The sequence below is a fragment of the Labrus bergylta genome, chromosome 8 (genome assembly GCF_963930695.1).
Source record: "Labrus bergylta chromosome 8, fLabBer1.1, whole genome shotgun sequence".
Classification (NCBI taxonomy): Eukaryota; Metazoa; Chordata; class Actinopteri; order Labriformes; family Labridae; genus Labrus; species Labrus bergylta.
The window spans coordinates 26,557,098-26,583,308 of record NC_089202.1 but is presented as its reverse complement, the minus strand read 5'-3'; the positions used below and the strand labels follow the sequence as shown (position 1 = coordinate 26,583,308).

Below are 26,211 nucleotides of genomic sequence, written 5' to 3'. Positions count from 1 at the left end.
GTTGTCTGACTTCTCTTTAGTGTTCAGCTTTGCTGACAGTTCCCTGCATCTTTGCAGATACCAGAGAAAACACAACACCTCTTCTTCACCATCCTCCCTCTGTCAGACAAAACATTGCTTGGTTATGTGCACCACACTATTTTTTTCTCGACACAGATTGAAAACAACCTCAAAATGTAATGGCTTTATTAAATGGGACGTAGGTTTAGTGATTTTTTTCCTCAATCATCAAAAGATGGCGTCCTAAAAGGCATTTATGTAAATAAAGGACCTTGGTGACTGTGACTTTTAAAGCAAGCATATAAGCTCTTTTACACAATTACGATATTACAGAATCACAATAATTAGAGATTAGAGATTGTAATGAAAAAAACATGTATGAGGGTAATAAGGTGTGATTACATCCTTTTGTATCCAAATAAATGGCCAAAGCAGAACGATACAAGAATGGCAGCTACAATGAAAGAAAGGTCACAAACTGTTTTCTGTGACCTACTTTCATATGAATCATAATCCCAGTTTGTCCTAGCTGTGTTGATATAATTTAACTCGTAAATTAACCACTTCATGTACATAGTGGATACAGCAGGAGACAGAAGTTTAACTTTCCTACATCCTGTGAGTGTCCCATTTTCAGTTCATTTGAAGCAGTAGACAAAAATGTGCTTCTGGCAGATAGGAGCAATGAACCAATTCTCAAACTATTCTTCTATCGACTCTCTCATGATCAGGCTGCAGTCTCAGATTCAGTCTGTTCATCCCACTCGTCTTTTCATGTCTTTGCATCTCTTAGTACTTCCCCGTCAGAGCGCAGATGTTGGTACAGGCGTTTCTCAGGCTGTAACAGCAGATGATCTCCTTAAAAGTCTTCCTCATCTCCTGACTCCTGAAAGCATAGATCAGCGGGTCGATCACTGAGTTGCACATAATGAGGATAAGGTACATGTTGAAGTGGGACATGAAGCACACGCAGTAGAGGTTCCGCGGACAGGAGATCATCAGGATCAGGTGGAGGAAGAAGGGGGCCCAGCAGACGACGAAGATCCCCAGCAGGATGGTCAGCGTGATGGCTCCCTTCATGCTGGCCCGCTGGTGGATGGAGTTGTAGCCCGGCAGGGCGGCGATGCGCTTGACGTGCGAACGAGCCAGCATGAACATGTGGCTGTAGAGGGAGGCCATGATGAGCAGCATGGCAAAGAACATGGAGACCAGGCAGATGATGACAGGGGTGGTGTCTGAGTAGATGATGAAGATGATCCCGCAGCCCGTGCAGAAGGTCCAGATTCCTCCGATGATGCAGCCGGCTCTTCTCACTGTCATGATGTTGTGGTATCTCAAAGCATAGAAGATAGTGACGTACCTGAGGATGACAACAGATGTTGATTCCTGATGTAATCTGTGACTTAATTGCCTCTGATTAATTGCACAAACCAATGAGGACGGATGCCTTTACGATGTCTACAAAAGTTGGAATAAATGTCAATACTGCTTCAGCATTTAAATTAAAAATGAAAGGGTACAGAGCCCATCTCATCACTTCAACGGTTTCTCTTTCTCGTTTAATGTGTTATATAAGTTCCTAATAGTTGTTTCGAGATTTCTTCTTGAATTTGTCCATCAGAAGATCCTAAGAGCAATCTTGAGTAGATTCATCATGTGTTCCTAAACTGATAAGTACCATGTCCCTAAAAGTTTACAAGTTTGTGCCTGTGGTTTCTAATTAGAAAAACGCCCCTTTAATGCCTGTATAAGGGCATGAGACAGCAGGGCCGAGTGCAGACGCAGAAGTCACCCAGAATTCAGAAGAAACAGAGGTCAGGAATGCTCAAACTGTAATACCAAATCAAATTGCCCACTGGACTCTACATTTGAGAAAACCTAATAGTTCTGAAGTGGAGTTAGTGCTGCTTGAAGTGAAAACAAGCTTTCAGAGTTGTTAGATTATATTAGACGCTTCAATAGTAAATAGTAAATATAAACTACAAACAAATATTAAATGATATTACTCCTTCAGAGAAAGCTATCATCAGAAAATCAGATAATGTTTGTTATGAACTGGTGCTATACAAATAATGATTGATTGAAAAAGAACCAACACCACACAAAGTGAAAGATTAACTTGAATCTTAAAGGAAACAAACAGAAATAGACACTGATCATATCTCACAGTAATTCAGAGTTTATGTGATTCGACGTCACATTTATTCTTGATGCTGCTGCTGTTAAACAATAAAACATTTGACAGATTTGTTATTTAAATATCCACGCGTTAAGGTAGGTTTGAAGTGTTGTTTTTATGTGTTTTCTTTTTAACATTTAGTTGAAAGTTTTGTAGTTGAGACTAAACATCGCTTGATCAAAATAAAAGTATCAACAAATATCAAGTATGTGTCTATATATGTCCATCAAAAAAATAACCCACATTTAGGTTAAGTTTTAAGAACAAATTACTCTTTAAGAACGATTAGGGTTCGATACACAATGTCCTTAAGGAAGCACACGTATCATGAACCTGCTCTTTTCTTTGAATTCAAAAGGGGTGATGAATAGAGTATTTTGTGTAGATGACCATTTGGTTGAGAGATATAAGCTCTTTTAGACCAAAAGTCTGTGTTCATAACATCACCCCTCACAAACACATCTTGTTTGATTCACTGCCTTCTCCAAGGACTGTTGTCTGGACTCACTGAACTGCTCCTTACAGCTTCTTTAGGCTCACCTGTGCCAGGTTTGATAACCAAAAGCTCAGGCTCAGCTTTTATCAAGGCCAAACTTTGTTGGCTGGAAACAAACTACCAATCTTAGATAAGTCTGAGACGCTTGTCTGTCTTCGCCAAGTGTCTATTTTCACTACATTGAACAAGTAGCACGGCAAAATAAATCTGTGTTACTGCAGCTACGTGATGCACAAACTAACAGATTGCAGTGATTGCATTTTAATGGTTGATGTGATCAGAAAACAAATTGCATCATGATGCAGACTAGTTGCAGTAAAAGTTTATGCGTTGGGAGATCTGTACCTAATAGGAGAAATACAAATGAGTATTGAAAATGTTTGGGTTATGATTTTCTATGTCTAGTGTAATATTAGGACGTAACAATTGTAATACTCACAGGTGTTGTTAAACAGGATGCCTTTTATTTCTTGCTTGCAAACTTTAAGTCATGCCTATTCATAATGACAATATTTATAACTCTGACATCTAGCATTTAAAATTAGTGCTGCAGTCCAAATTCAAATCATTGAAGAGAGCAATCTCGCAGATACTGAAGCTTTAGTGTTTAGCCAGCTCTGCATCCGTCTTGAAACCTTTATTTTCTAACCTCTCTTAACCTTTCAAAAGCAGCTCCGATATTTATCCTAGTTTTACCATGTTTCTGGTCGTGTAGCTTATTAGTAATAAGCTGAGACTTTTTCAGTCGGGAATCAGTTGTATTTGAACCAGTTTACTTCCAACGCTGCAACAACTGTTGGTTTGCTGTTAGCATGGCAAAACAGACCAATCCGGACTGGCACCGAAACTTAGAAGGAGGACATGCTGGCTGCTGCGTTGTTGACAGAAAAACCAGCACCACAACATAGCATGTTTCCTTAATGTCTGAAGCTTTAGTAATTTAATTGACTAGATATCTAACATATTGCTCCTTTAATTTGTGTTTACAGGATTAAACTTGTCTTTCTGTGTAATTGAGTTATGCCAGAAAATATGCAAAGCTTTTGGTCTTCACACATTTAGGCACAAATAAAGGCACAATGGTTCAAATTAAATTAGCATGCTACAGGTGGTAACATTATAGTGAGCAGAGATTTTTCCTTGGGGGTTAATGTCAAAGCATTTCTGCATTCTCAAAGGCTGACAAATCAAATATATCAATTTAAACCACCATAGCAGCTGTTCATATTTTTAATTTCAATTTTAATTTAATTTTTGTGACCTTTGGATAACAAAATATCCTCGAGCTATCATTAATTATTTAAAGAACACCAACTCAAAACAACCCTAATATTTATGGTCTTTGCAACTGAGACAAAACTGGAAGAATTGATAATCAGTTATTGAGGGCACCAGTGCAGCGCCGGTCTTTTTCAATTGATCACAAAGCCTTCTCTGTAAAACAACCTTATGCAAGTTATTTTTTACAAGGTTAATTAAAAGATGGACTTTTCAGGATACAACCGAGTAATGCAATTAACTAGACTTGCATGCATCTCTTCGAGCCTCCCTCCGTCATTACCTGTCCACAGCGATCGCCAGCAAGCTACACATCGACGCAACCACTGAGATACAGATCATGGAGTCAAACACATTATCCATCTGGCGGATGAAGTGGTCCTCCACCACCAGCTGCCTGTTGTTGAGGAGGTAAATGATGATCGTCTCCCAGGCGTTGGACACACTCACCAGCATGTCTGCCACTGCCAGGCTGCAACAAACAAACAAGCCCGGTTAAAGGAAGACTGTGTCACCTTTGATACATAAATATAGCAGAAATCAAGTACATCCTATGTAAATGTCTTCCTGAGTCATGACTGTCTACAATGAGTTAGTAGCACAATTCCTGTTGGCAATGTTATTGATGGAGCTGTGTTTCCATCAGGTTTGACAAATAAAAAGCTCCTCTTCTGGCTTATAAAACTGTTTTAGTCAAGGACTAGAGAAAATAAAAATAACATACCCCACTCACTTCTTATTTGAAAGCGTTTTTAGATCACCATCATTCTGTGTCAATTTATATGCAATGTGAAGCAATGCAGGGCACAGGGCGACATCCACTGGAGCAAAAAGTCGCACATTCTTCCTTTAAGAGTATATTTTCTACTACCCTCTGGCATACATTGTATCACAGAAGAGCTACAAATCCATTAATCTCTTTAAAGTGAAGCCTTAGCATTATAATATGACTAATATTATGACAGCATACAGACTCTTAATCGTAAGCTTGTTAATGCTCGTTCTCAGTTCAGTTCGTGCTCCTTCTCGTCGCACAAATAGACACACACCCACACACACGTACACTCACACTCTTCCTGCTCTATGCTTTGCAATACACACACACCTCTCCTGTCTCCCACCTGAATTTGTACGACGAAAGCTGGGGGAAAAATTTTGCTCGTCAATGTCTCTTCTTCATCTTGGAAAATAGGTAGTTGATGACAATTTATTGCCATATTTTTAATTCATGAAATTGACTCTGGTGTGAAATGGTTGCATTATGTTAAATCTAGTGGACACCTCATTTAAGATTCTGAATATTGAAAATAGCTGACATCTAATTTTGGGATAAAGAATTTACATTTAAAAAATGTTGCTCTGTTATCTAATAATTTGTGCATCATTCGTTGGGTCAGACTGATTCACTTTTTTAAAGTGGGAAAAAATCTTTTTCCCTTGAAGTAGATGTATTTTCAAATAAAAGACAGCGATGCTCTCATCCTGCAGTAATCTAGTCGGTCTGTTCATCACTCTGTGTAGAGACTCAGTAGACATCTCAAAGAAATCATTCAGAACAACATCAAAGCATTCACTGTGACCTGAATGTCTGCTCTGTCTCTGAACATGCCCAGGGTATCAACTTAGACTCTGTTATCTTGTCCTTTAATGTCACATTGCTCGGATGTAAATAGTGAGTCATGAGTGATTAGTGTAAATATCAAAGTTGAGTTGAAGCATCATTCTATTTTTTTTCTTTTCAGTCACTTAATGAGTGCGATGACAACCGTGCTTCTGACACTCAGTTCATCCCACATCATGAGGGAACATGTGTGCCTGTGCGCATTCAGGTAAACAAATCAATCAGTGTTTGTTCTATTAACTACAATAATAAATTCAATAACATGTGCCTGGAACATAGCTGTATTCCTTCAACACTCTTTCTTGTACTTATTGCTTTGTCTTAGTTACATTCCCAATCTCTGTCTGAGGTTACATGAAGTATTCCTGATTCTGATCTGAACAATAAGCAGGCTCCAAAATGATTCAGTACAAAATGTCACAAACTGTTCTGGTCTTAAAGAGTAGATTGAGGTTGAGATACTTTAGATTGAGATCATATTCAGGAGTAAGAGCCGACCGCTACACTGGCTTTTTTTTTTGAGACTGTACATTTGCACAACAGCACTATGGTTTGAATGCTAATGTCAACAAGGCAAACATGCTTATGTGTCCACATAAAGGTCATATTGCAAGTCGGATCACCTGCAGATGAAGAAGTACATGGGTGAGTGCAAGTTCTTGTTCTTTATGATAGCAGTGATGACCAGGATGTTCTCCAGCAGGGAGATGATACCGAGGATGAGAAATACCTGAGGAAAGTAGAATTCAGAGTAACAGAAAAAAATATTAGAACATGTGACTTTATTTTATTCATTATGTTTGTATTTACAGTAGAAACAAAGCATGTTAATGAACATCACTTCAAAAAGATATTAAAAAAGCATTAGTCCCCAGTTTTATATTGAATTTTATTGAAAGGGCTGCAATAATGATCCTTAAACTTTTAATTATATTAATAATTATTACAGTAACCTTTAGTTCATATAATGGTCATTGAAGAAATAATAAATAAAGCTCATCACAATTTCAGAGCCCCAAGTCATGGCTTTAAAGAATCAATATGTGGATCCATTTAAAATGGGTACTGCAATCCAAATTCAAAACACTGGAGAGAGCTGTCTCCCCCCACCCCTCCTCCCTAGAGTCGATACAGACACAGGTTGCCATGCCCCAGACACGGAAGCGTCAGTGTTTAGCCAGCTCTGCATCAGTCTTGAAGCCTTTGTTTTCTAACTTGTCTCTATTTTTCTAAAGTATCTCCAATAGAGAATCCTCGTTTTACCATGATTCTGGCCAAGGAGCTTATTATAAAAATGTCAAGGCACTTTAGGTTGGGTAGAATCAGTTACATCTGAACCAGTTTGCTTGTCCGCTTCCATCTCTTCCTAACACCTGTTGGTTTTACCCTTTGCCTGGTAAACCGAGGGGGGAGGGGGGAAATGGCCGAGTGGGGGTGCCTTAAAACTTACTTCTCTGGTCAAAACAAAAACAAACATTCAGGACCGGAATCAAAACTTTTGGAGGAAGACATATTGGCTGCTGCATTGTATACAGAGAAGCCAGCACTTCAACATAGCATGATTCCTTAATCTCTTATGATAAAGTGTATAATGTTTCCATTTGACCAACCAACAGTCCACAGATATGTTTCCTAGGATTAATTAGATAGAAAATTCAGCAATTCCTAATATATTGAGGAAAACAGAAACCTGTAAATGTTTGACTTTTGCTCAGAAAAAGTATTATGGGATATGAATGACAATCACATTTTGAATGTGAAAAGCTTTTTCAATATTTACCTTCCTTTACTAACAGCACTATTTATCCAAATGTCATGGGTCAGAGCCCTAGTACCAATTCCACTACTTGCCCTTTAAAACATATACTGATAATGAACAGAGAATAAATCCTGAGGGTCATGCAAACACTCATACTAACTGAGGGAGAAATGTGTAGGCAGTTTTTACCAAGCCTTTCTCTTCACTGGGTGTCAGATACCAGCGATTAGTCACGGCCCTCTGATTCTCATACAGAGGCGCACTGCACCATCTGCATCAGAGTTTTAACTAAATAATGTAAATCAATCTGCAGCAATAACAGACGCTCAGAGTAGAATAATAAGTCAATGCACTCTGGAAGTTGCATATTATACCTATATAAGGTAAAAGTCCTTTTAGAAAACTGCAGTCATAGTAAACTGGCAAAACTTTGCAGTTTATTGAATGCAGTCAGACAAAATAAAGTGCTATAGAGCAAAAATAGTACTTAAAAAAATCTAAATATATATGAATTTGTTCAAATTAATTTAACATAAACAAAGAAAGCATTTTGGTGTTCAGTCGCACACATACCTCCACGGCGATGTGGACCTGCTCGCATGCTGCGGGTTTGGTCGTGCTGGTCTTGTCTGGTATCAGCGGAGGGGACAGGGTGTAGTTTATGTTATAGTAGGAGTAAGCCCAGGTGGAGTTATCCAGCATCACCTCCCCTTGGTAGGAAGACAGATCAGATGCATTCATGCCTGCTGTGGCTCTGGCTGTGCTGTGGCTCAGATCACTGATCCTCTAATAAGGTTACCATTTTTTCAGACGGGCTGCAAAGGAAAACAGCTGTGAGACATAATGATTTTTACAAAAATATTTCTGACTCTCTACCTCAGAAATCATGTTACTCTATCGCTCTTTTTCTACTTTGAATAAAAGACGATGTGACCAGTTTCCCTCCACACAGACATTATTCGATAAACATGGGGTGAAAGCATGGACTGAATAACACATAGACCTTCTGAAAAGACATTTTGTAATTATGCAGATGTATGCATACACTTGAGCCTTCATGTAATCCAAACAGACCAGGAATTTAAAACAAAATCACCCTTTACCCATAATAAAGAGATATGTCATTACAGGTTCATTTTTTCTATAAAAAAGGGCATTTTCCTTCACAATTCTCATCATTGGAGGTTGCCACTTTTGTGAAAGGTAACGTGTCACTTTTACTGAGGGGGCCAGGCTGGGGCCAGTTGTTTTGTCAGAGGGACACATTCTACCGAGGACAAAAAGAGACAAAGATGTTCATTCTTTAATAATGTTTAATGGCATCTTAACAAAAGATAGCGGACAACATAAAATACCATGATTGGTATTTGTTTCAGTGTTTCCGTCACAGTATTTGGTTCAGTAACAGTATTTAATACTGCATTACATTCCTAATTTTCAAAGGGAAACATTCAACTTTTTTTTACAACTAGTTACAGTTACTTTGCAGATTAAGATTCACATACAAAATATACAGTACAAAAAAACATGTTAAGAGTTTACAAATAGAAGTTTCCTTTATTATTTGAGACTGCAGACTCATCATGTCCTCTTTGAGCAATGTTTTGTGTGGCAGTAAGTAGTAGCACTTCCCCTATGGTTTTTATGTATTCCCGATTTTCTGCAACCAGTCTGTTATGTTCCTTGTTTAGGACATTTGGCAGTGTTGAATTATTTGCTACAGCTCTCTGATAGTCTCTCCATGTAATCATTGAATATGTATACCTCTCAGACTTGGCATGGATTGCAAATCCAGTTTTTGAATCCGGATGGTGAGTCAAAAACTGAGTCTGAGCTATTAGGGGGGCTAAAATGTCTACAGGCGTAACAATATGCCGAGTCTGATTGTTTGGAGTACTCAAGCCAGGGGTACATGTTGTACCAGGTGGCCTTGAAGCTCCTTCTCCTGTCCCCCATCAAGGTCTGTGGAAACAATGTCATGTTTGGCTGCATCGGTGGGTCTTCTTTACCCCTGCTGATATCTGTGGAGAAAGTCAAACCAAAACATATGGCATATAATTCACTAGCAATCAAGAAACACCAATTACATCTATAATTATGAATCAATGACATGAAGGAGAATTTTATTTGATTTATTCTCAATGATAAGACAACACACTTCTACATGGACACACAATCTAAACTTCAATTCAACACCTGATGGTCCAGTGCTTGTGGATGCACCTGTATCCTCTTGTGTCTCAAACTCTCGTTGAATTTCACCCAAAGCCTCACTCTCTGGACCTTCATCTGCGTCATCTTCCGTCTCTGTGTCCTCACTGTCATCTATCAAGTCCCCTGGCTTTCCCTCTTTTACGCTCTCCACTCCCTGTTTCTCTTCGGCGCTCTCAACACCTGGATCGTCTGTGTCTGCCTCATCATTGTCTCTACTTTTGGGGGCGAAATATGACATACCGTCCTTGTTTCTCTTCATCTTGATAACCTCTATAGACAAAAAACAATGGGGTGGAATGCACAACACTTGAGTAACCCAGAATAGTGAACTAACGTTACTGTTACAGACTTGGATCTACGTTGTGGTAACGTTAGCCTTTGCGCTAGGAATTATGTACGTTATAGCATGCCGTCAGGCTAACCATTTATGAAGACAGCCCATTTCTTTAAAACATTAGATATCGCAAAACTTAACATTACGTTACGAGCAACAAGTATTAATGCAAGTAAACTTTTAACTGTTCGGGCTGGTGTGGCTGCTAATGCTATTAAGTTAGCTAACTAGTCAACAACAACATTTCCTGACCAGTCTTACCTTGTAACAATTAGGCTACGCAAATAAAAATGTATTTCTCACCTTAAATCTTTCGTGTCAACGTTATTGGTCTCGTAGCATTATAATCTTGGTTGCTTGCCTCCAATAAGATCTGGCAGTGGAGGGTAACGTCGTTAGCGGACGCAGCGTCAATGTACCGCTCTAAAGGGTCCGACGAGAATCTTGAGCCCACAGAATTAGAATGACTAGTTCGTTGTTAATTTGACGGGGATTGGCCGTTCTTTTAATTTAAGCTCTGTGGTTGAGCCACAGTTGTTCGGCCTTTTGCTTTTGCATCAGCGCAATATCATTGAAATAAATACATTTTTTTATTAACATGCTCTTCGTTTGGAGGGGGGGGGGGGGGCACGGGGGGGGGTCCAAGCTCAGTGTTACAGGAGCACTGGTCCCTGTTGGCCCCTCCCCAAAACCGCCAGTGCTTCAAGAGCAAAGAATACCATAGAAGCTTATTGGCAAACATGTTTGACTTGACTTTCTAGAAAGTGCAGGGATCTCAGAAATCCAACAAATGTCCCAGAGGTGAGGCAGGTGTGGGAGGAATTATTAGTGAGCCTTTCCTTTCCTATTCTTTTGGCATCAATGGAATGCCTGCACAAAGCCAAAGCCTGCTTAATGATGGCAGACGCTAGATAAAACTAAAGCTTTCCAGCTCCCAGTCCTCTTCTAACAACAACAACTCCATTTGACTGCATCAGCAAAGTCCTCTGTGTATACACGTTTCTATCTGAATAATGAAATTAAGCCAAATATTGAAAAAAACGTATTTTGTTACTGCATCCATATTTATTGAACAAGATTCCTTTTAAGGGCCTTTTGGCTTTCTTTGACAGTGACGGACCGAAGATGACAGGAAAAGTGGGTGAGAGAGGGGGGAGGGCGCGCAGTATCCTGCCCGGCTTGAAATAATACCTGGTTTTATGTAATAACGAGTCTGACTAAATGATACATGGTCTACAAGCAATGAAGGCAACCCTGTAACTGTAATGTTCAACTTCAAACATTTAAACAAGGTGTTTGATCCATGTGTAGCCTCTGCTGTGCTTCTCTGATGTATTAAGACTCTTTTGTGGTACAAAAAGCAACAGAGCAACATTTAACGTACAATATTTTTAGCCTTACCATTACCAATCACAACTGAAGTGTACATCATAATCTTTTATTTTTTGCACTAACAAATATGAGTTTAAAAATTTGACTTCTCACCCTGTATTCACAACAGTAAGTAACGTAAGCTGCTAAATTGTCCCTTTTTCAGACACTGGATCCAGAGCATGTTTGCTCACCACACCAAACCCACCACACTCTTGAATACTACAAAACAAGTCAAATAAATGTTTTCTTTGTTTCTCGTCCCATTTTTTACTCCTAACTCAAGTTTTATTTGTGTGTTGCTTTGGATTAAGTCAAAAGACATTTTTCACAATTGGTTTGTTGTTCAAGTGAGAGATTTCATTGGAAAAAAATGATGGAAAGATCATAAATTCCAGTGAAATTATAACGTAAATGCGTCAATGACATTTAAAAAACAAAAAAGGCAATAAAGTTGGTTTTGCTTTGGTTATGAAAGAAAGTAAAAGAGGGGTCCTGACATGAAGCTGGAACAGACGGTGAATGGGACGCAGTGTTAGGCTCCTCGCCTCAGCTGATGGTATTCAATCGTAGCTTGAACTTTTGCTGCAGGCCTTCATTTCCAAGTCATCTCATGACCTGACATGACACCCTGAGGCATTGTCAAATGAGATGACCATACACAAGTTTCTTGTGCATTTGCACCAAGGTATTATAAACCCCTTTACTATATCTTACAAAGTTCCCTGGATCATGTGGTAAATGATGGCTTTCAAGGATGAGGCTGCTTCAAAAGGCTGTTAAGAAAACATCTAGACTGAAGCAAACACCTAGATGACCTTAATAAACCATTCAAGCAAGCTTAAGCCATTAACTTTAGTCTCCACTTTCCCCACTAAAGGATTATCCAAATACACTGCAACACTGTGAGCAGGTACCATAATGAACCTTCACTGTGGCTAAATGAGAAAACCATGTTTGAGTGCTTAACACAATTGGCTGCTTTGATGTCAGCACTTTGGAAAAAAACAATGCAATTGCAGGACATATTAATGAAGATATCAACATATTTGAATGTTTTAATTAACACAGCAGCTATCTTAAGCTTTTCAAAGACAACAAGCAATTACTGGGAGTGAGAAAGCATAATTGATTCTGTCTTTTCGTTGCTTTTAAACCCTTGTGCTAATGTGCCAGTGGCTGGAGCAATTCAATTCTATTTATTTACTTTCAACAGTGAGTCTCTTTATAGCTTGCTAACAGGTTATTTTCCTTACATCAGTTTATTATCTTTTAATATCACTATCACAAGACATTCCTTCCAATTATGAAGATCATAATATCTTTCTAACCTGATTCAGAGACTGAACAAATATCTGTATTTAATATCCCACATGTTGATGTTTCCCTTACAGTTCATGCATGACAGCAGGAGAGAAAGTTATTGCCCTTTCGTCAAACCTACACGCACTGACAGAATTATTATGCAAGATATCATGCAGTAAGGACAGAACTAGCAATCATCTAAATCTTTCTGTGAAATATGGAAACCTATAACATAAAATGTTTTCAATCTGACAATAAGCTGATGTTCACATTGGGAAAGCAATGTTCTTCTTTGCTTTCATTTCACACACAAAGGGCATAAACTCCCATGATTCTCTTGTCAGGTGGCAAAGTGTTACCTATGTTGCTCTGTTCGTGTTTTGTCTTTTGACTTCAAATAAAAAATTTGAAACGTTCCGTTACAATATGTAACGATACTATACCATAGGATTTGGCTTTGCTGGCATGAGGTTTTTATGAACAATTTTGTCAAAAGAGAAAGTTCAGGATCTTATTTTGGACACAATCTTAAAGCAGTACTCAAAACTATCAAAACAATCAAAATAAACTTGCTTCCTTTCCACTGTGGCTGATTTAGGTTGTTTTCTGCAAATGTAATTCCAAAGAGTCAATGGTGTAAATTAAATATGCACTAAGATGAATTCTGTTGTGATGAGATGCTTTGTTATAAAAAAAATAAAAAAAATAAACTTTTTCAGTTCTTCCTAATAAAATTCCGATTTTGCAATCCCATCACGTCTAATAGGGCTTTCACACTTGCAGAAAACTCCTGATTTCCAGGAGGAGCTCTATGTGTGAACGCAAACAGAAGAATTCTTTGCTCGGATTTCACCTGAATTTTCTCCCCAGTAGTCAGAGTGTGCTTATGTGAGAACGCCATAGGATATTCTCTGGATAATTCACCTCGAGCCAGTGGGAGTGGGAGTGACCTTTCTATACTGTTACTGCTGCATGGTGCATAGACTGTATGCATGCGACCACTACAATCTCCGTACACGTAATTAAACGGCTGCATTCTGTTTTCTGTTCATCAGTATGTTGTTCTCCTCTCTTTTGTGGATGTTGTCATTCCATTGGATTACACATTGCATTGATATAAAGGCAAATATTCTCATTATAGCATCGTATAGCGGACTCTGTTGCTTCTTAAGCTACTTTCGCGTCGTTTTTTTCAAGTCATGTCTTACCTCATGAGACCCCCTTCTCCCTTCTGACAGGGATAGTCTCCCCCTGAGAGGAGCATATGTGAACAGCCAGGGCGGGAGAATCATGGGAGCAGCCCTCCCAAATTGTCTAGATATTTCTCGGGGTGCATATGTGAAAACATCAGCAGTTCAGGGAGAGTAATCTCAGATTCTCAGACTGGCTCTATGTGTAAAAAGCTGTTATAAACTTGTTTGATGACAGGATTAATGAATAATTGATGACGGACAGAGATAAAAAAGAGATGGAGAACAGGAGTGATTTATGCATCTGTGCCGATGCAGGAGCCCTTCATCTTATCATTCATACACACTTAGATGATAAAACAAATGTAATGTATTGACAGGAGCAGTACAGTTTATATGAGTGATGACACTATAAAAACACACTTTTTGAAGTACAACTATTGCATTTTTTAGGGATGTTAACAAAAAATAAGATTGAGAGTTGTGTTTGAATGAATAATTTTAAAATAAACGACCACTTTTATATACAGACTAAACAAAGACAGCTAGCGGTATGTCTAAGCATTCATTTATTCCTAACTTATCTTCCATACTATTTCATTTCGAGATCTGAGTTTGGCAAGAAAACATCATTGACAAACAGTCGAAGGATTCTCAGAATGCAGCAAACAAAAGGATTCTACATTTGAATGGAAACAATAAACTCATTTTTATTAGCTGCAGATTCAGCAGCAATAAACCAGAGTGGCTCTTTAATAAGACAGATGAAGCCTGGGGGAGCTTTTGTGTCCTTGACAAACAAAACAACATTACAACGCTACTTCTATATGGAAATTCTGTGCTGAATGTTGCCACCTGCACTCTCTACCATGGTGTGTTTGCCGCAGATGATTTGACTTGTGTTGCTGATGTCAGAGATGGAGGTCATGTGCAGCACGTGATGTGTGGCACCTGGGATGTGAAGATGTATAAATTATGAACTCAGTTATGTGTGATCAGTGCTTAATTACGTACCTAACCATCCTGCAGTCGTCAACCCAATCATTCACAACTCTCAGTCTTTTAAGATGTATTTTCTGTATCTGTGTGACTGATAGCATATTGACGTTACCACATCACCTGCTATAATCACTCTTGCAGTGTGAAATCAGCCGGTGGGATCTTTTGCTCTCTCTCTTCTGTCCTCGTGTCTCTGTTTTGTCCTCAGACCCTCTCCATCTCTTCTCGGTGAGATTCGTGCGGCAGTCCCAGGGGGTTGATAACTGATGGGGTTCTGCAGCCACAGTCATTAAACTGACAACAGCAAGACCCACACTACCTTGTTCACAACATCAAGAGACACATCAGACAACTAATAATCCTCTGACTAAAAGAAACCCTCCATTGATCCAGTGTTTCAAGCGGACACGGTTTATTTTTCCCAACGGGTGAAATGTTAGAGCAAATCATGCTTAATTAGGAGTCTATAAAACACTCTCTCAGTCCAAACACGCAGACTTCACTTTACTGGATAAATGGAAGGCTCACATTGCAGGTTAATAAAATACATGGTAAGTTATACAGCTAAACCTCTAAGCATATTTAAGGGTTTAGACGTTAATCTACATGAAATATGGGATATTAAATCAAAAGCAGCAGAGAACAGTCTTTGCTGGAGATGGAGTTTTTGTACCTTTGGACATGTTTTCCATTATTCATGCAGCGAGCAGGAGCACATCATTTATGCACAGTGCAACAAATGTAATCAAACCTAATCACATTGAAATGATAATCACACCAAAACAACAACCTGTGGGACTTTTTGCATAAAGACTCCAATATTCTACATGATACACAATGACCATGAATAACTCCTTCAGGAGCCATTAGTGTGATCTGCAACTTTCAGTTTTTTTCTGTTGGTGCTTCATTTGCCCTTTTAAGACTGCTCAGCAGTCATCATGTTTTTGTTCTTTATGATTCTGCAACAGCGTAATATTGGTGTCCCAGTCTGTGAAATCACATTGCATTTCAGCGTTGCAGAAGCACTATGCACGACTAGCAATATGAAAGAATTTCATCTCAGGCAGTACCATTTCTTTACTAAGTCTGTTTCCAAGTCCATCACCAAATAACTGCTTTGAGATTTACCACTTCAAATACATCGTGGGTTATTTGGACATAAAGTGAATCATATTCTGTATGTCTTTTGAAATGACTGAATGTTTACTGTTGTGAAAGACTGGCCTTAAAAGTGGATTCAATGCAGTTTGTGATCTCAATATCTGTACAGATGAAAAGGGTGAGATGCTTAAAGGTCACATAGGTCTGCAAAATAATATGTGATGATATCTTAAGAGCAAAGAATACCATAGAAGCTTATTGGCAAACATGTTTACGTATTTTGTTACTGCATCCATATTTATTGAACAAGATTCCTTTTAAGGGCCTTTTGCCTTTTTGTAGACAGCCTAATCTGTGCACTCTGACATCAGTGACTATCAAGAGTTCACCTGGAGCTCAGGGTTCCCACTCTTTTTCTGGAGATCATACTTAAGGACATTTTAAGTGACAATTTAGCTGGTATGATTGGAACACATCGTGCCCAAACACCTATTAATGTTTCTCTCTGTGGAAGTCTGATTCAAAAGATGTGGAGTCTTTGGCTATAACTATGAACACTTACATGCTTATAAATGATGACAAATTGGTCACAGAATATTCCAAATACACCTGCAGATGTTTACAGTTAATTGTAATAATATAAGTGCATTACAATAATGCTTTAGATATTTATTTTATATATGTTTGGGTGTTTTGCCTTTATTGGATAGGACAGATGAAGAGAGACAGGAAATGTTGGGAGGAGAGAGTGGGTGGCGACATGAAGCATGTGTTTTCAATGACTGGGTCTCAGAGAACCGGAAGGAGTTCAAGTTAACTTTTAAATGATGGGCCATTTCTCTTCAATATGCAGACTTTATGAAATGACGCTCTCATTGCCCCCAACCCTCACAGCCTCCCCTCCACGCAAAAAAAAAAACTTTCACTGTAAAAATAAATAATGAATCAGCCAATAATGAACCTTACAGGTAAGTAGTTAAGAGCCTTCTAGCAGCAGCTAAAGCAAGTTGTCCAGAGTTAGATTTCAAATATGAATTGTATTATTTGGTTTGCTGTGAGTTTATTTGACATCATGAGAAAATACACTTTATATAAGATACTTTTATAAAATGTAAAGAACATTACATTTAAGTCCTTGAGTCCCATCGATCATCATAGTAAATGTACTATTCTTCCTGGTATCCTATGGACATGTTGGTTTTATATAAAGGAAGATTCAGGTACATTGTAAGTGCAATACTTTCTTTAGGTAATGAAAAGAGATTGTGCAATTGACCAACAAAAACCTTGTTTATAGTTAATGGCAAAGTTTTTTCTGCAATTTTAATTGCAGCTTAATTTCATGATTCAGATAGAAACGTGTATACACAGAGGACTTTGCTGATGCAGTCAAATGGAGTTGTTGTTGTTAGAAGAGGACTGGGAGCTGGAAAGCTTTAGTTTTATCTAGCTTCTGCTATCATTAAGCAGGCTTTGGCTTTGTGCAGGCCAAAGCCATTGATGCCAAAAGAATAGGAAAGGAAAGGCTCACTAATAATTCCTCCCACACCTGCCTCACCTCTGGGACTTTTGGTGGATTTCTGAGATCCCTGCACTTTCTAGAAAGTCAAGCCAAGCAATAATTCAAGGCCAAGACACACCGTACATGCTGTAATTAAATTTATAATAACCCTCAAACATTACTAAGAGTGACACAGACAAAGAGCCAAAACATATTATTACTAACTGTGTGCATTGCCCATTCAGAATTAATATTCCATACCATGTGATCCAGCAGCATTTATAAATAAAATGTGTATTTACTTTATTAACAATGCATTGTTTAAAAAAATGCAATCTGTGCCTCACAATATTTTATACAGAGGCCCATTTTTGCTGTGCATGTACATGTGCAGGTTGAAAGAACAAAAAGTGAAATGTGCTCTAGTCTGACCTGATCCCTGTCTTTTTATTAAAGATGGTAAAAAATTGGCAATTAAAATGAGATGGCTGAGAGCAGTCTTAAGTTAGCCGGTTTAATGGATTGAATCTGACTTTTTCAATCAGTTTAGGGACTGTTTTAGTGGCAAAGGTTTAGCTGTAGTGTATTCAGACATGCACATAAATCCTAGATACTGGACACCAACATTGTTGCTGCATTTATAAACCCAAACAGCCAAATTTTCCTCTCCAACTTTTTCCTAGCCGATGTGAGGACACTGCAGGAGATATTCAGAATCCCCTGTGAGGCAGCAAGAGGAAGTAATGACATTACATGTGCACTTTATCATCATGTCCTCTAGTCCAACAGGGAAAGTCTCCTGGAAAATTTCAGGGGCAGCCTATCTGAGATTTTCTAGAAATTTTCCGGTTTACATGTATGAAAATGGCTTTGGACATGCGTTGAATTCAATTGAGCCCTGCACTTCATACAATACATGATTAAAATATGGCCCAGTGTCCATTTTGCTTTGAGGTCCGTCATGACAGACAAAAACAAAAGAAAATTAAACAATTCTGAAAAGATAGAGGTTCATCTTGTTTGCAAATTGCAATCGTTAAAAGGCTGAAGAAAGCTCCCCATGAATCATAAGAAAGTTAACTTCAGCTTGGTTACTACAGCTGAAAAGTCGATTGCTCCATATCCTTCACTTTCAGTATTTCTCTATGTAACTCTACTTACACAGGATTAGTTTGACTCATATCAAGTAACTAACAGGTACTAAAGGCAAAAGTAATCTTGACCAACTGATCTAGTTTAAATTTCATATTTTTGACAATCCATTTTGTGGTTGTTTTATTTTTTTTATTTAAATAATCGTATCATTCATTCTTCATGTACTGTGTAATATTTGTGTCTATTTTACAGCTCAATATTTAACATGTTTAGAAATTCAATCTGATCCACATGGACAGCACAGCGGGGAGGCCGATCCATTACAGCTAACAGAGTACGTGGATGTGACCTGAATCTGCAGCTGAGCTCAAGGTGGAGGCCAGTCTAAAAACAGTGACACAAATGATGGAAACCCTATGGTTAGAAGCACTTCTTCAAAGGTTGGCATGGATACTCCATCACAAACAGTGTTCAATGGCTTTTTCTTCCCACTCAAAAAAAAAAAATCTCCTTCATTAACATATGTTTCATAATCACAACCGGTTTGTTAACCGTAAGAATACTGTTCATCAACTGTTGGTTCGTTGCCATCTGCAGATTCAGAGTATCAGTCCCTCCAGAAATTCGGGATGTTGCGATCACAACTATTAATGTAAATTCAACCAATCACAGCAAATTCTGCACGGCCCTGGAACTTTGACCAATCACTACAAAATTTCTGCACTTTCGATGAAAGTAAATAATGGCACAGCAATCCGGTAAAGGTGTGCTCGCCTGCAGCACGTCTCTGTGTGTCTGAGGCTTTGTGCTGGAATGGATTTGCATCTCCATTACCTGCTTTAAGGTCATTCAATCAGTCCATCTTTATCTGAACAGTGCCAATTCATAACAAATGTTGTTTCAAGACCCTTTACAAAAGAGCAGGTAAAAGACCTTATTCTTTGTAATGTTATCTACAAAGGCCCAACATTATTCTGTCATGAGCACAGCACTAAGCAACATTTAGCAAAATTACAGTGGACACCTCGAGCAAAACCAGACATCTGCTGAAACTGTGTTGGGTTTAGGTGTGTTTAAACTCACCTAAACATGCATTGCATGTTGCATTAAGTCCATGACATTTAAAAGAAGCAGACTGTGGCTTTAAATCATGGTGAGAGATAAGCTGAAAACTGCCGACAGTGTTATTAAAATTCTCCACATATTGTAGCTCCATTGAATGATTACCTTGTTTTAACAAGTCCATTGAGTGTCCAATTAATTTAACAAGTCCACTGAATTAACACGTCCATTGAATGATTAACAAGTTCAATTTCCTGTTAATCTTTGAGAGTAAAATTTCCCACTTTCCAAGCTTTGAGAGACTTTTATTGTGATAGAATCATATCAGGAATTATGTTTTCAGCAGCAGCTTAAGATAACTCTGCAGGAGAAAAACAAAATTTGCAACCACACCGATTCAGTTAGAAGCTACTGAAATCCAAACGGTCAGTGACTTTTAAAAAGTGGGAAGGAGGGGAGGTCATAGTGTGTTCCTTTTAGTACTGTAATACCGTGATATGAAAGCCTACCATTACTGGAAAAGTGTCCCACGCTGCCGCCTGGCTTTGCATGTGTAACCTGGCTTTCAGAGGACGTTGCTCCACACCAAAGCACCAGCAACTGAGCCCTGAGCAGGAATAGAGCTATAGAGGCCCTCTCCATAGCTGCGAAGCCAGCCCATGAATAGATTTAAAACAACGGTGAGCGATGTTTTTCAGTGAGAGATTTCTAACATAAGGTTTATTGTTTAGATTTGTAGACTCCTTCAAATTTGGTGGTGCACTTTCTTTTATTCCTTTCCTTTTTTTCCTTTTTTTTGCCGTCCTTAAATGACGCAACAACCAAGTGAAGCTGTCTGGGAAACGAGCAGTCTACCACACCGGAGGGTGGAGTGAAAAAAACGAGACAAACAATGTATGCTTGAGGGTTTTATAGGTAGCTGACTCCCTGATTGGGTGGTAAGTAGATAAAATGGTCTCAGGGTGCCAAGCGGACCTCCACCGGGTAACCCAATAGTGAAGCCTGATAGAGGGTGGAGCACATATCAAATGAGTTTTAACCCTTTAAACGAACAGTTACATTGCGCCCACCTGTTAATCATGTCAGCTACGCGCCTGACGGATATTTTTGTAGGGCATGCTTGTACAGCGCTGTAACGCAAAACAAACAAACGCTCTTACGGGAAAAACTTCAACATGTTCCTCTAATTTTTCCATCTCTTTAGTTGTAGTTTGGCAACACACTTTCTGGTGCACTGGATTAATTATGTTACAGATCCGCCACCACATCGGCGTAAAGACACGATTGCGGTTAGACATGACAAATTCAACGGGTGCTGTACTCGGTAAACTGGTTTCTCCATAAAAACATTGGTCAAATTGTGAAGAGGGTCGTATTAGGCAGTGGCAGCCACTGTCAAATTTTGAATGCAGGAAAAACCCTGATGTGTGCCACTCTGTGAATACTGGGGCAGGCTGCTGGACTAAGTGCTTCACAGGCTAACTCTGAAGTATTATCATATATTACTTATTAAAATTGAACAAAAAAAGTTTTATAAAGGCACCTAACAAGTATCTGTGGTGAAAAGCTACATTATCGTTACCTAAAATTAAAATACCAACTGAATATCATCAATATTAACATAATTACCAGACAAATTAAACAAATAAATGATGCACTAGAGACCAGACACCAGAGGCGTCCACTTTATAGATAAGCACATTATATACAGAAACACTTATTTTGCTTAATCCACTCATTAAAATCTGACAAATTTAGCTCTTTCATGGCATTCATGCGAACATTATTTAAATCCAAAAGTAGCCATTCTAGTTTATTTCAGAATGCCAAAGGAGCCACAAAACATAGACCAAAGAAAAACCTCAATATAGAGAGCACAAACAAATCTTAAATTAGTTTGTGCTCCATTAAACACCATTAAATTTGTTCCCAATCTATTTGATGACTCATACCCTTCCAAAAACTCTTGCCTGAACACAAATGCCTTTCTGGTGCCACATACATGTATGAGTGTGCAGCTGTTTTCCAATTATATTTAGTTAAAGCCAGCCAAGCCTGCTGAGTCACTATTTACATGAGCTCTGATAAAGGGGCTTGCCTTGCCACACATCTCTGCCTTTGCACATGTCAGAGGGAAGCATTCAGAAGAGATGAAATGAACTTGTCATTATGTAAACCAAATAATAGAATTCTAATTCTAACTTGTTCATTCAGGTGAATCTTTGTTCCTCCAGCAGGCAATGTGTTATCCTCGTCTCACACAAAGGGACACTCACTGCTGCTCATTTGTCACTGTGCTGACTAATTATGTGAGAAAAACACATTTTCTTTTTCTACATTACAGACTCAATTATAATGAACAAACAGAGCATAGATAGCTATGAGGTTTTCTCGGTGATAATGAAGCAGTGGTTTCTCAGCCTTCACTGACTTGCTCATTTTTTCCAGTTCTTGTGCAGCACAGTGGGGTGGTCTCTGCTGACAAGAGATATGCTTTCACTGCCATCAGCTTACAGGCAGCTCTGAGCTAAAAATAATGCCAACTAACAGTATTTCTCTACAACATGCTGACTGAGTGATGTGTTATTTTGACTAATTCAGGGCATTGGTAACTTCAGCTACAGCATTTGGACATCTGGCAGAGTGCCATGAGAACATGCAGCATCTGGAACCCTGTGTGTTTGTGTTTCCATAGGAAGCAGCTCACAGGGAGTCTCTAAATGATTTACCAGCCTCTATTCAGCCGGTAAATCAATCCTTTGTATTTTAATGCAAATTACACAAGCAATAGATATAATGAATGCAGATAAACACTGTGGCATTAAATCAACAGGACTACGCTGTTCATAAAGTTAATTGAAAAAGACCTGTTGGGTCAGGTGTTTTTTTCTTCTGATACACCTGCTTCAAAGCTATGAGTCCATCAAGAAGATGTGTAGGAGTTTGATATATCATCTTTGACAGAGTGAACTTTGTTGTTTAAGAGCAGAATAATTGCTTGCCCATAAGATATGATCATTTCTACATTCAGATAAAAAAAAAAGACATATTACATAATTTGCAATTGGTCTTGATGTATACCAAAATGTCACAACAAAACCCTGAAAATATCACACAGCTGCCAAATGTAACCTTGAAAATCCTCACATTGACTTCAAAATGTGTACTGAGCAAAACAGACAGACGTGAGGTTTCAAACCAAATATCAGTGACACCTCAGAGGACCAAAATAAAAATCAAATCATGATGATGTCACTTTAAAACCACACGCACTTGAGGACATCAAGTCTGATAACACTTATTCTGTAAGTTGCAGTTTTGACATTAAAAAGATGTCTTCTGATGATAAAAATCCAGCCTGAGACTTTAAACAGAGATGAAGAATGACTCACCTCTTGCAGGAGCTGTGACTCAAATCCTTCCCACGAGTGTCTCAGATGGACTGGCTGGTGCCTCTGTGGAGCATCAGAGCGGTGGATTTACGCATCGTGAGAGTGGGGATGCTGAGCTGTGTGTGTGTGTGTGTGTGCAAAGAGAGCGAGAGATAGAGTGAGAGAAACAGAAGGCGAGGGGGGGAGTGAGGAACTCCCCCTTCAGATTTGACACGCCGACACGCAAGCACATTTTAGCTCTCCCTCAGAGTGGGTTGAAGAAAGCAGCAGACAAAAAGCTCAGAGCTTCCTCGATGTTGTAAAGAATCTGTCAATGAGGAGCTTTCTCTAAGGTGTAAACTCATTTGCATGTTTAAACCTGCAATATAGTGAAAGAGAGAGGAAGAAAAAAATATCACTTGTGCCGGAGACTAAATAAGAAGAATAGTCGCGACCATGTCAGAAGGACGGGTTGGTGATAATCTTTCAGAGAAATTCTGCTGTTTGATTTCATAAATACCAGGGTTAGGTCATGATGTGAAAGGTAAAAAATTACTTTTTGAGACGAGAGAGAGGAGAAAAAAAAGCCATGCAACACTTTGTGATGGAGTAACCATGACAACCTTAAAAGAAGCGCTTATGACTATGTTGTCTCCATCATTCTTGTCACCGTCATAAGAATCAGTTCTATCTGTAGACCAGCTGCAGATTAAGATAAAAGGGACTTTCTCTGTTAGCTGTGGAGGATCAGCCTCCCCCGGTGTCGTCTATGCAGATCAGAGTCGACCCGAACTTTTACCAGATGTGTGTGCGCTGCGTGTCAGATCCGCTCCGGTGCGACTCCCCCATCTGTCAACACCCACAGGCTGCGTTTTCAGAGTGCATATTCAAAATATATCTAACTTTCCATTCCAACCGATTCCTGATTCACAATACATTCCCTTTTTATTACAAGGGGACGCTTTTTAGAATGTACTACAGTCAGTCAAGCCAAGTGGAGTAAAGCCTACATGGTTTACAACGATGTAGGTCCTTTGAAACAGAGAATGGGTTCTTGTTCATTTAATGGTCGGTAGAGTGATGCTGTGTGTGTCAGTCAGCTGTTGTTTACCATTTGTGACACATGATGCGAGTCAGGCCATTTTTCAGACTTTACATTTTGAATATGTCGGTTCAAGCTTGCTCTACCCTGGGGGGTTTGTAGAATCCAAACAGGATGGGCTGAATGTCTTTCTGCTCTATAGACAGTACAGGCAGTTATATATAGGGTTATATATAGAACACAGCCATTTAACTAATGTTAGCTGCGCAACTGACGAGCCAGGACTGACACATCCCTTGCTAAATCAAATAAAAGAAATTGCTGGCAGCGATTTTCCATTCTCTGGAAGAAAAAAAGTACATTTAAAACATATATATTTTGAATCGATTCAATCTCAATCTCAATCTTTATCTCAGTCTCAATCTTTATTTGTATAGCGTCAACTCATAACAAGCGTTATCTCGACACACTTTACAAAAAGCAGGTAAAATACCTTACTCTATGTTTTTTTTAATATTACAAAAGAGCAGGTAAAAAGACCTTACTCATTGTTATGTTACAAAAAGCAGGTAAAAGACCTTACTTAATGCTATATTACAAAGACCTGGCCTATCCATCATGAGCACTTAAGCAAAGGCCGGATCCCAGGCTCATGACGAAACAGCCTACACAGGCCAAGACTGCGCCAGATTTCAGAACCTTAGAAGTTAATATTGAAGTTTTGTGTTAAATTGATTTCGTACCAAACCTCTAACAGTGTTGGGAGTAATGCGTGACTATAACGTCACTAATACTTTTTACAGATTCAATAATGCCTTTACAATTACAGAAAAAAAAAACAGGTTGGCTCTGAATTCCAGGGAGGAGCCACTCCATACAAACAGACGAGGCTTGATTTTAAATCACCACCAGCTCCACAATCTGTAAGCAAGTACTAAACAGACTGATCACTAGTATGTTGTTGCTTGTGGATGTTTTTTTTGGTGTTTTTTAGCATACTTTTTGTTTCTGTTTCAGTAGGGGAACCGCTGTGTTTCAGATAAATCTAAAACAAACGTTGACAGCCTATTTCGGCCTAAACCATCATATTTTCTTAAATTAAAACTAGTACATTTTGTTAGGATATAAAAGGACTATATGTTACGAACACATGTTTTACTCTAAAATAATCGGTCCACTGTATTGCTATCAGATCACACATCAGGCATACACTTTGGGCCATTCTCAACCCTCCCCACACCCTCGTCCTACACACTTCCACTCCGAGTGCGCGAGGCTTCCTCACATTGAGTGGCCATCCTAAACCTTGAAGTACAGAGTAAGAGTGGAGTGTTAAACCCTCCAACAGTACATATCCACCAATTGCTGACCTATTACACAGGTGTAACACCTTTTATTGATGGGAGATGCTTCGTACTTAAATATTCTAAACAAACTTTAACGCCTTTAAATAAGATATAAATAGTTGTATCGTACAGATGTAAAAATAAAAAATAAAACATTTTAATCAGGCTTTATAGTCTTGAAAACGATACATGTGGTTATGACAAATCATCTTACAAATATCAGATTGAAACAATAAGAAGTAAAAGAATGCCTCCAAACATACAGGGTTTTTATCTCATATTGTAGAGTGATTTTAATGGGTGTGCATTAACTTTATTGGGACAGCTCACTGTTTGAGTGACATAAAATCATGGTTATTTAAAGTTCCTGTTTCTGTGGGAGTGAGGAGAGTTCAGCCAAAAGCATGCTGCTGTATTTGTCCCCTCAACCTTAATGAAGGGTACTTCATTACGCGGGGGTGAGTGTGGAGGGAGCAAGCAGCAACATCAGGTCTTGACAAATGAAGCCAATGCGGTAGTGCAAAATCCTGCTGTTCGTCGAGTGTGCACTTAAGGCTGACTCCAGGAACACCGGCAGTCACGTACACACCACATCCAACAAAGCCAATTTTTACATTACAGCATAAATTAACATGTGAGGGAACGATTTGAGAAACGCCCATTGTGTGATGCAGGATGGTGAGGCTCCACCCCCACACAAAATTAAGTTTCCCCAGTCTAACCATTCACTCCTTTTATTGTAACTGTGATTTCAATTTAATTCTACATTATTTTTAGATTATCTGGATTCATAAACCATTAGTAATTAACAGTGAATTTGGTTGTAAATGGTATTTACTGACGTAACATCCCTCATCAACTCAGGTGGCTCAAAACCATAGACTGTAAATATTAATGGACGAAGCCTGAGGGACATCAGCCATCTGTTCTTGCAGGGGCTGCGG

General features: G+C 38.8%; 1 protein-coding gene across 2 annotated transcripts; it reads right to left on the bottom strand.

The window, feature by feature from the left end:
- Positions 1 to 624: 624 nt before the first annotated feature.
- Positions 625 to 23,056, bottom strand: mc5ra (melanocortin 5a receptor). Of its 2 annotated transcripts, none has more exons than XM_020638469.2 (5): positions 22,901 to 23,056; positions 7,907 to 8,148; positions 6,198 to 6,304; positions 4,237 to 4,425; positions 625 to 1,360 (listed from the first exon to the last, which is right to left on the bottom strand). In XM_020638469.2, the coding sequence occupies exons 2-5, from the start codon at positions 8,072 to 8,074 to the stop codon at positions 790 to 792; spliced, it is 1,035 nt and encodes a 344-aa protein (XP_020494125.1). In that variant the 5' UTR covers positions 8,075 to 8,148; positions 22,901 to 23,056; the 3' UTR covers positions 625 to 789. The 2 variants fall into 2 exon arrangements, with proteins under 2 accessions (XP_020494125.1, XP_020494126.1); XM_020638470.3 differs by lacking the exon at positions 22,901 to 23,056 and adding an exon at positions 14,867 to 15,053.
- Between the last annotated feature and the right edge of the window lie 3,155 nt (positions 23,057 to 26,211).

What these genes read in the sequence shown, in the direction of transcription:
- mc5ra (XM_020638469.2), bottom strand. Translation starts at nt 8,074, where the DNA reads ATGAATGCATCTGATCTGTCTTCCTACCAAGGGGAGGTGATGCTGGAT. An exon ending in ATGTACTTCTTCATCTGCAG is followed by an intron (nt 4,426 to 6,197) that starts GTGATCCGACTT and finishes TGTTTGTTGCAG; the next exon opens with CCTGGCAGTGGCAGACATGC. An exon ending in CTGGCGATCGCTGTGGACAG is followed by an intron (nt 1,361 to 4,236) that starts GTAATGACGGAG and finishes TGTCATCCTCAG; the next exon opens with GTACGTCACTATCTTCTATG.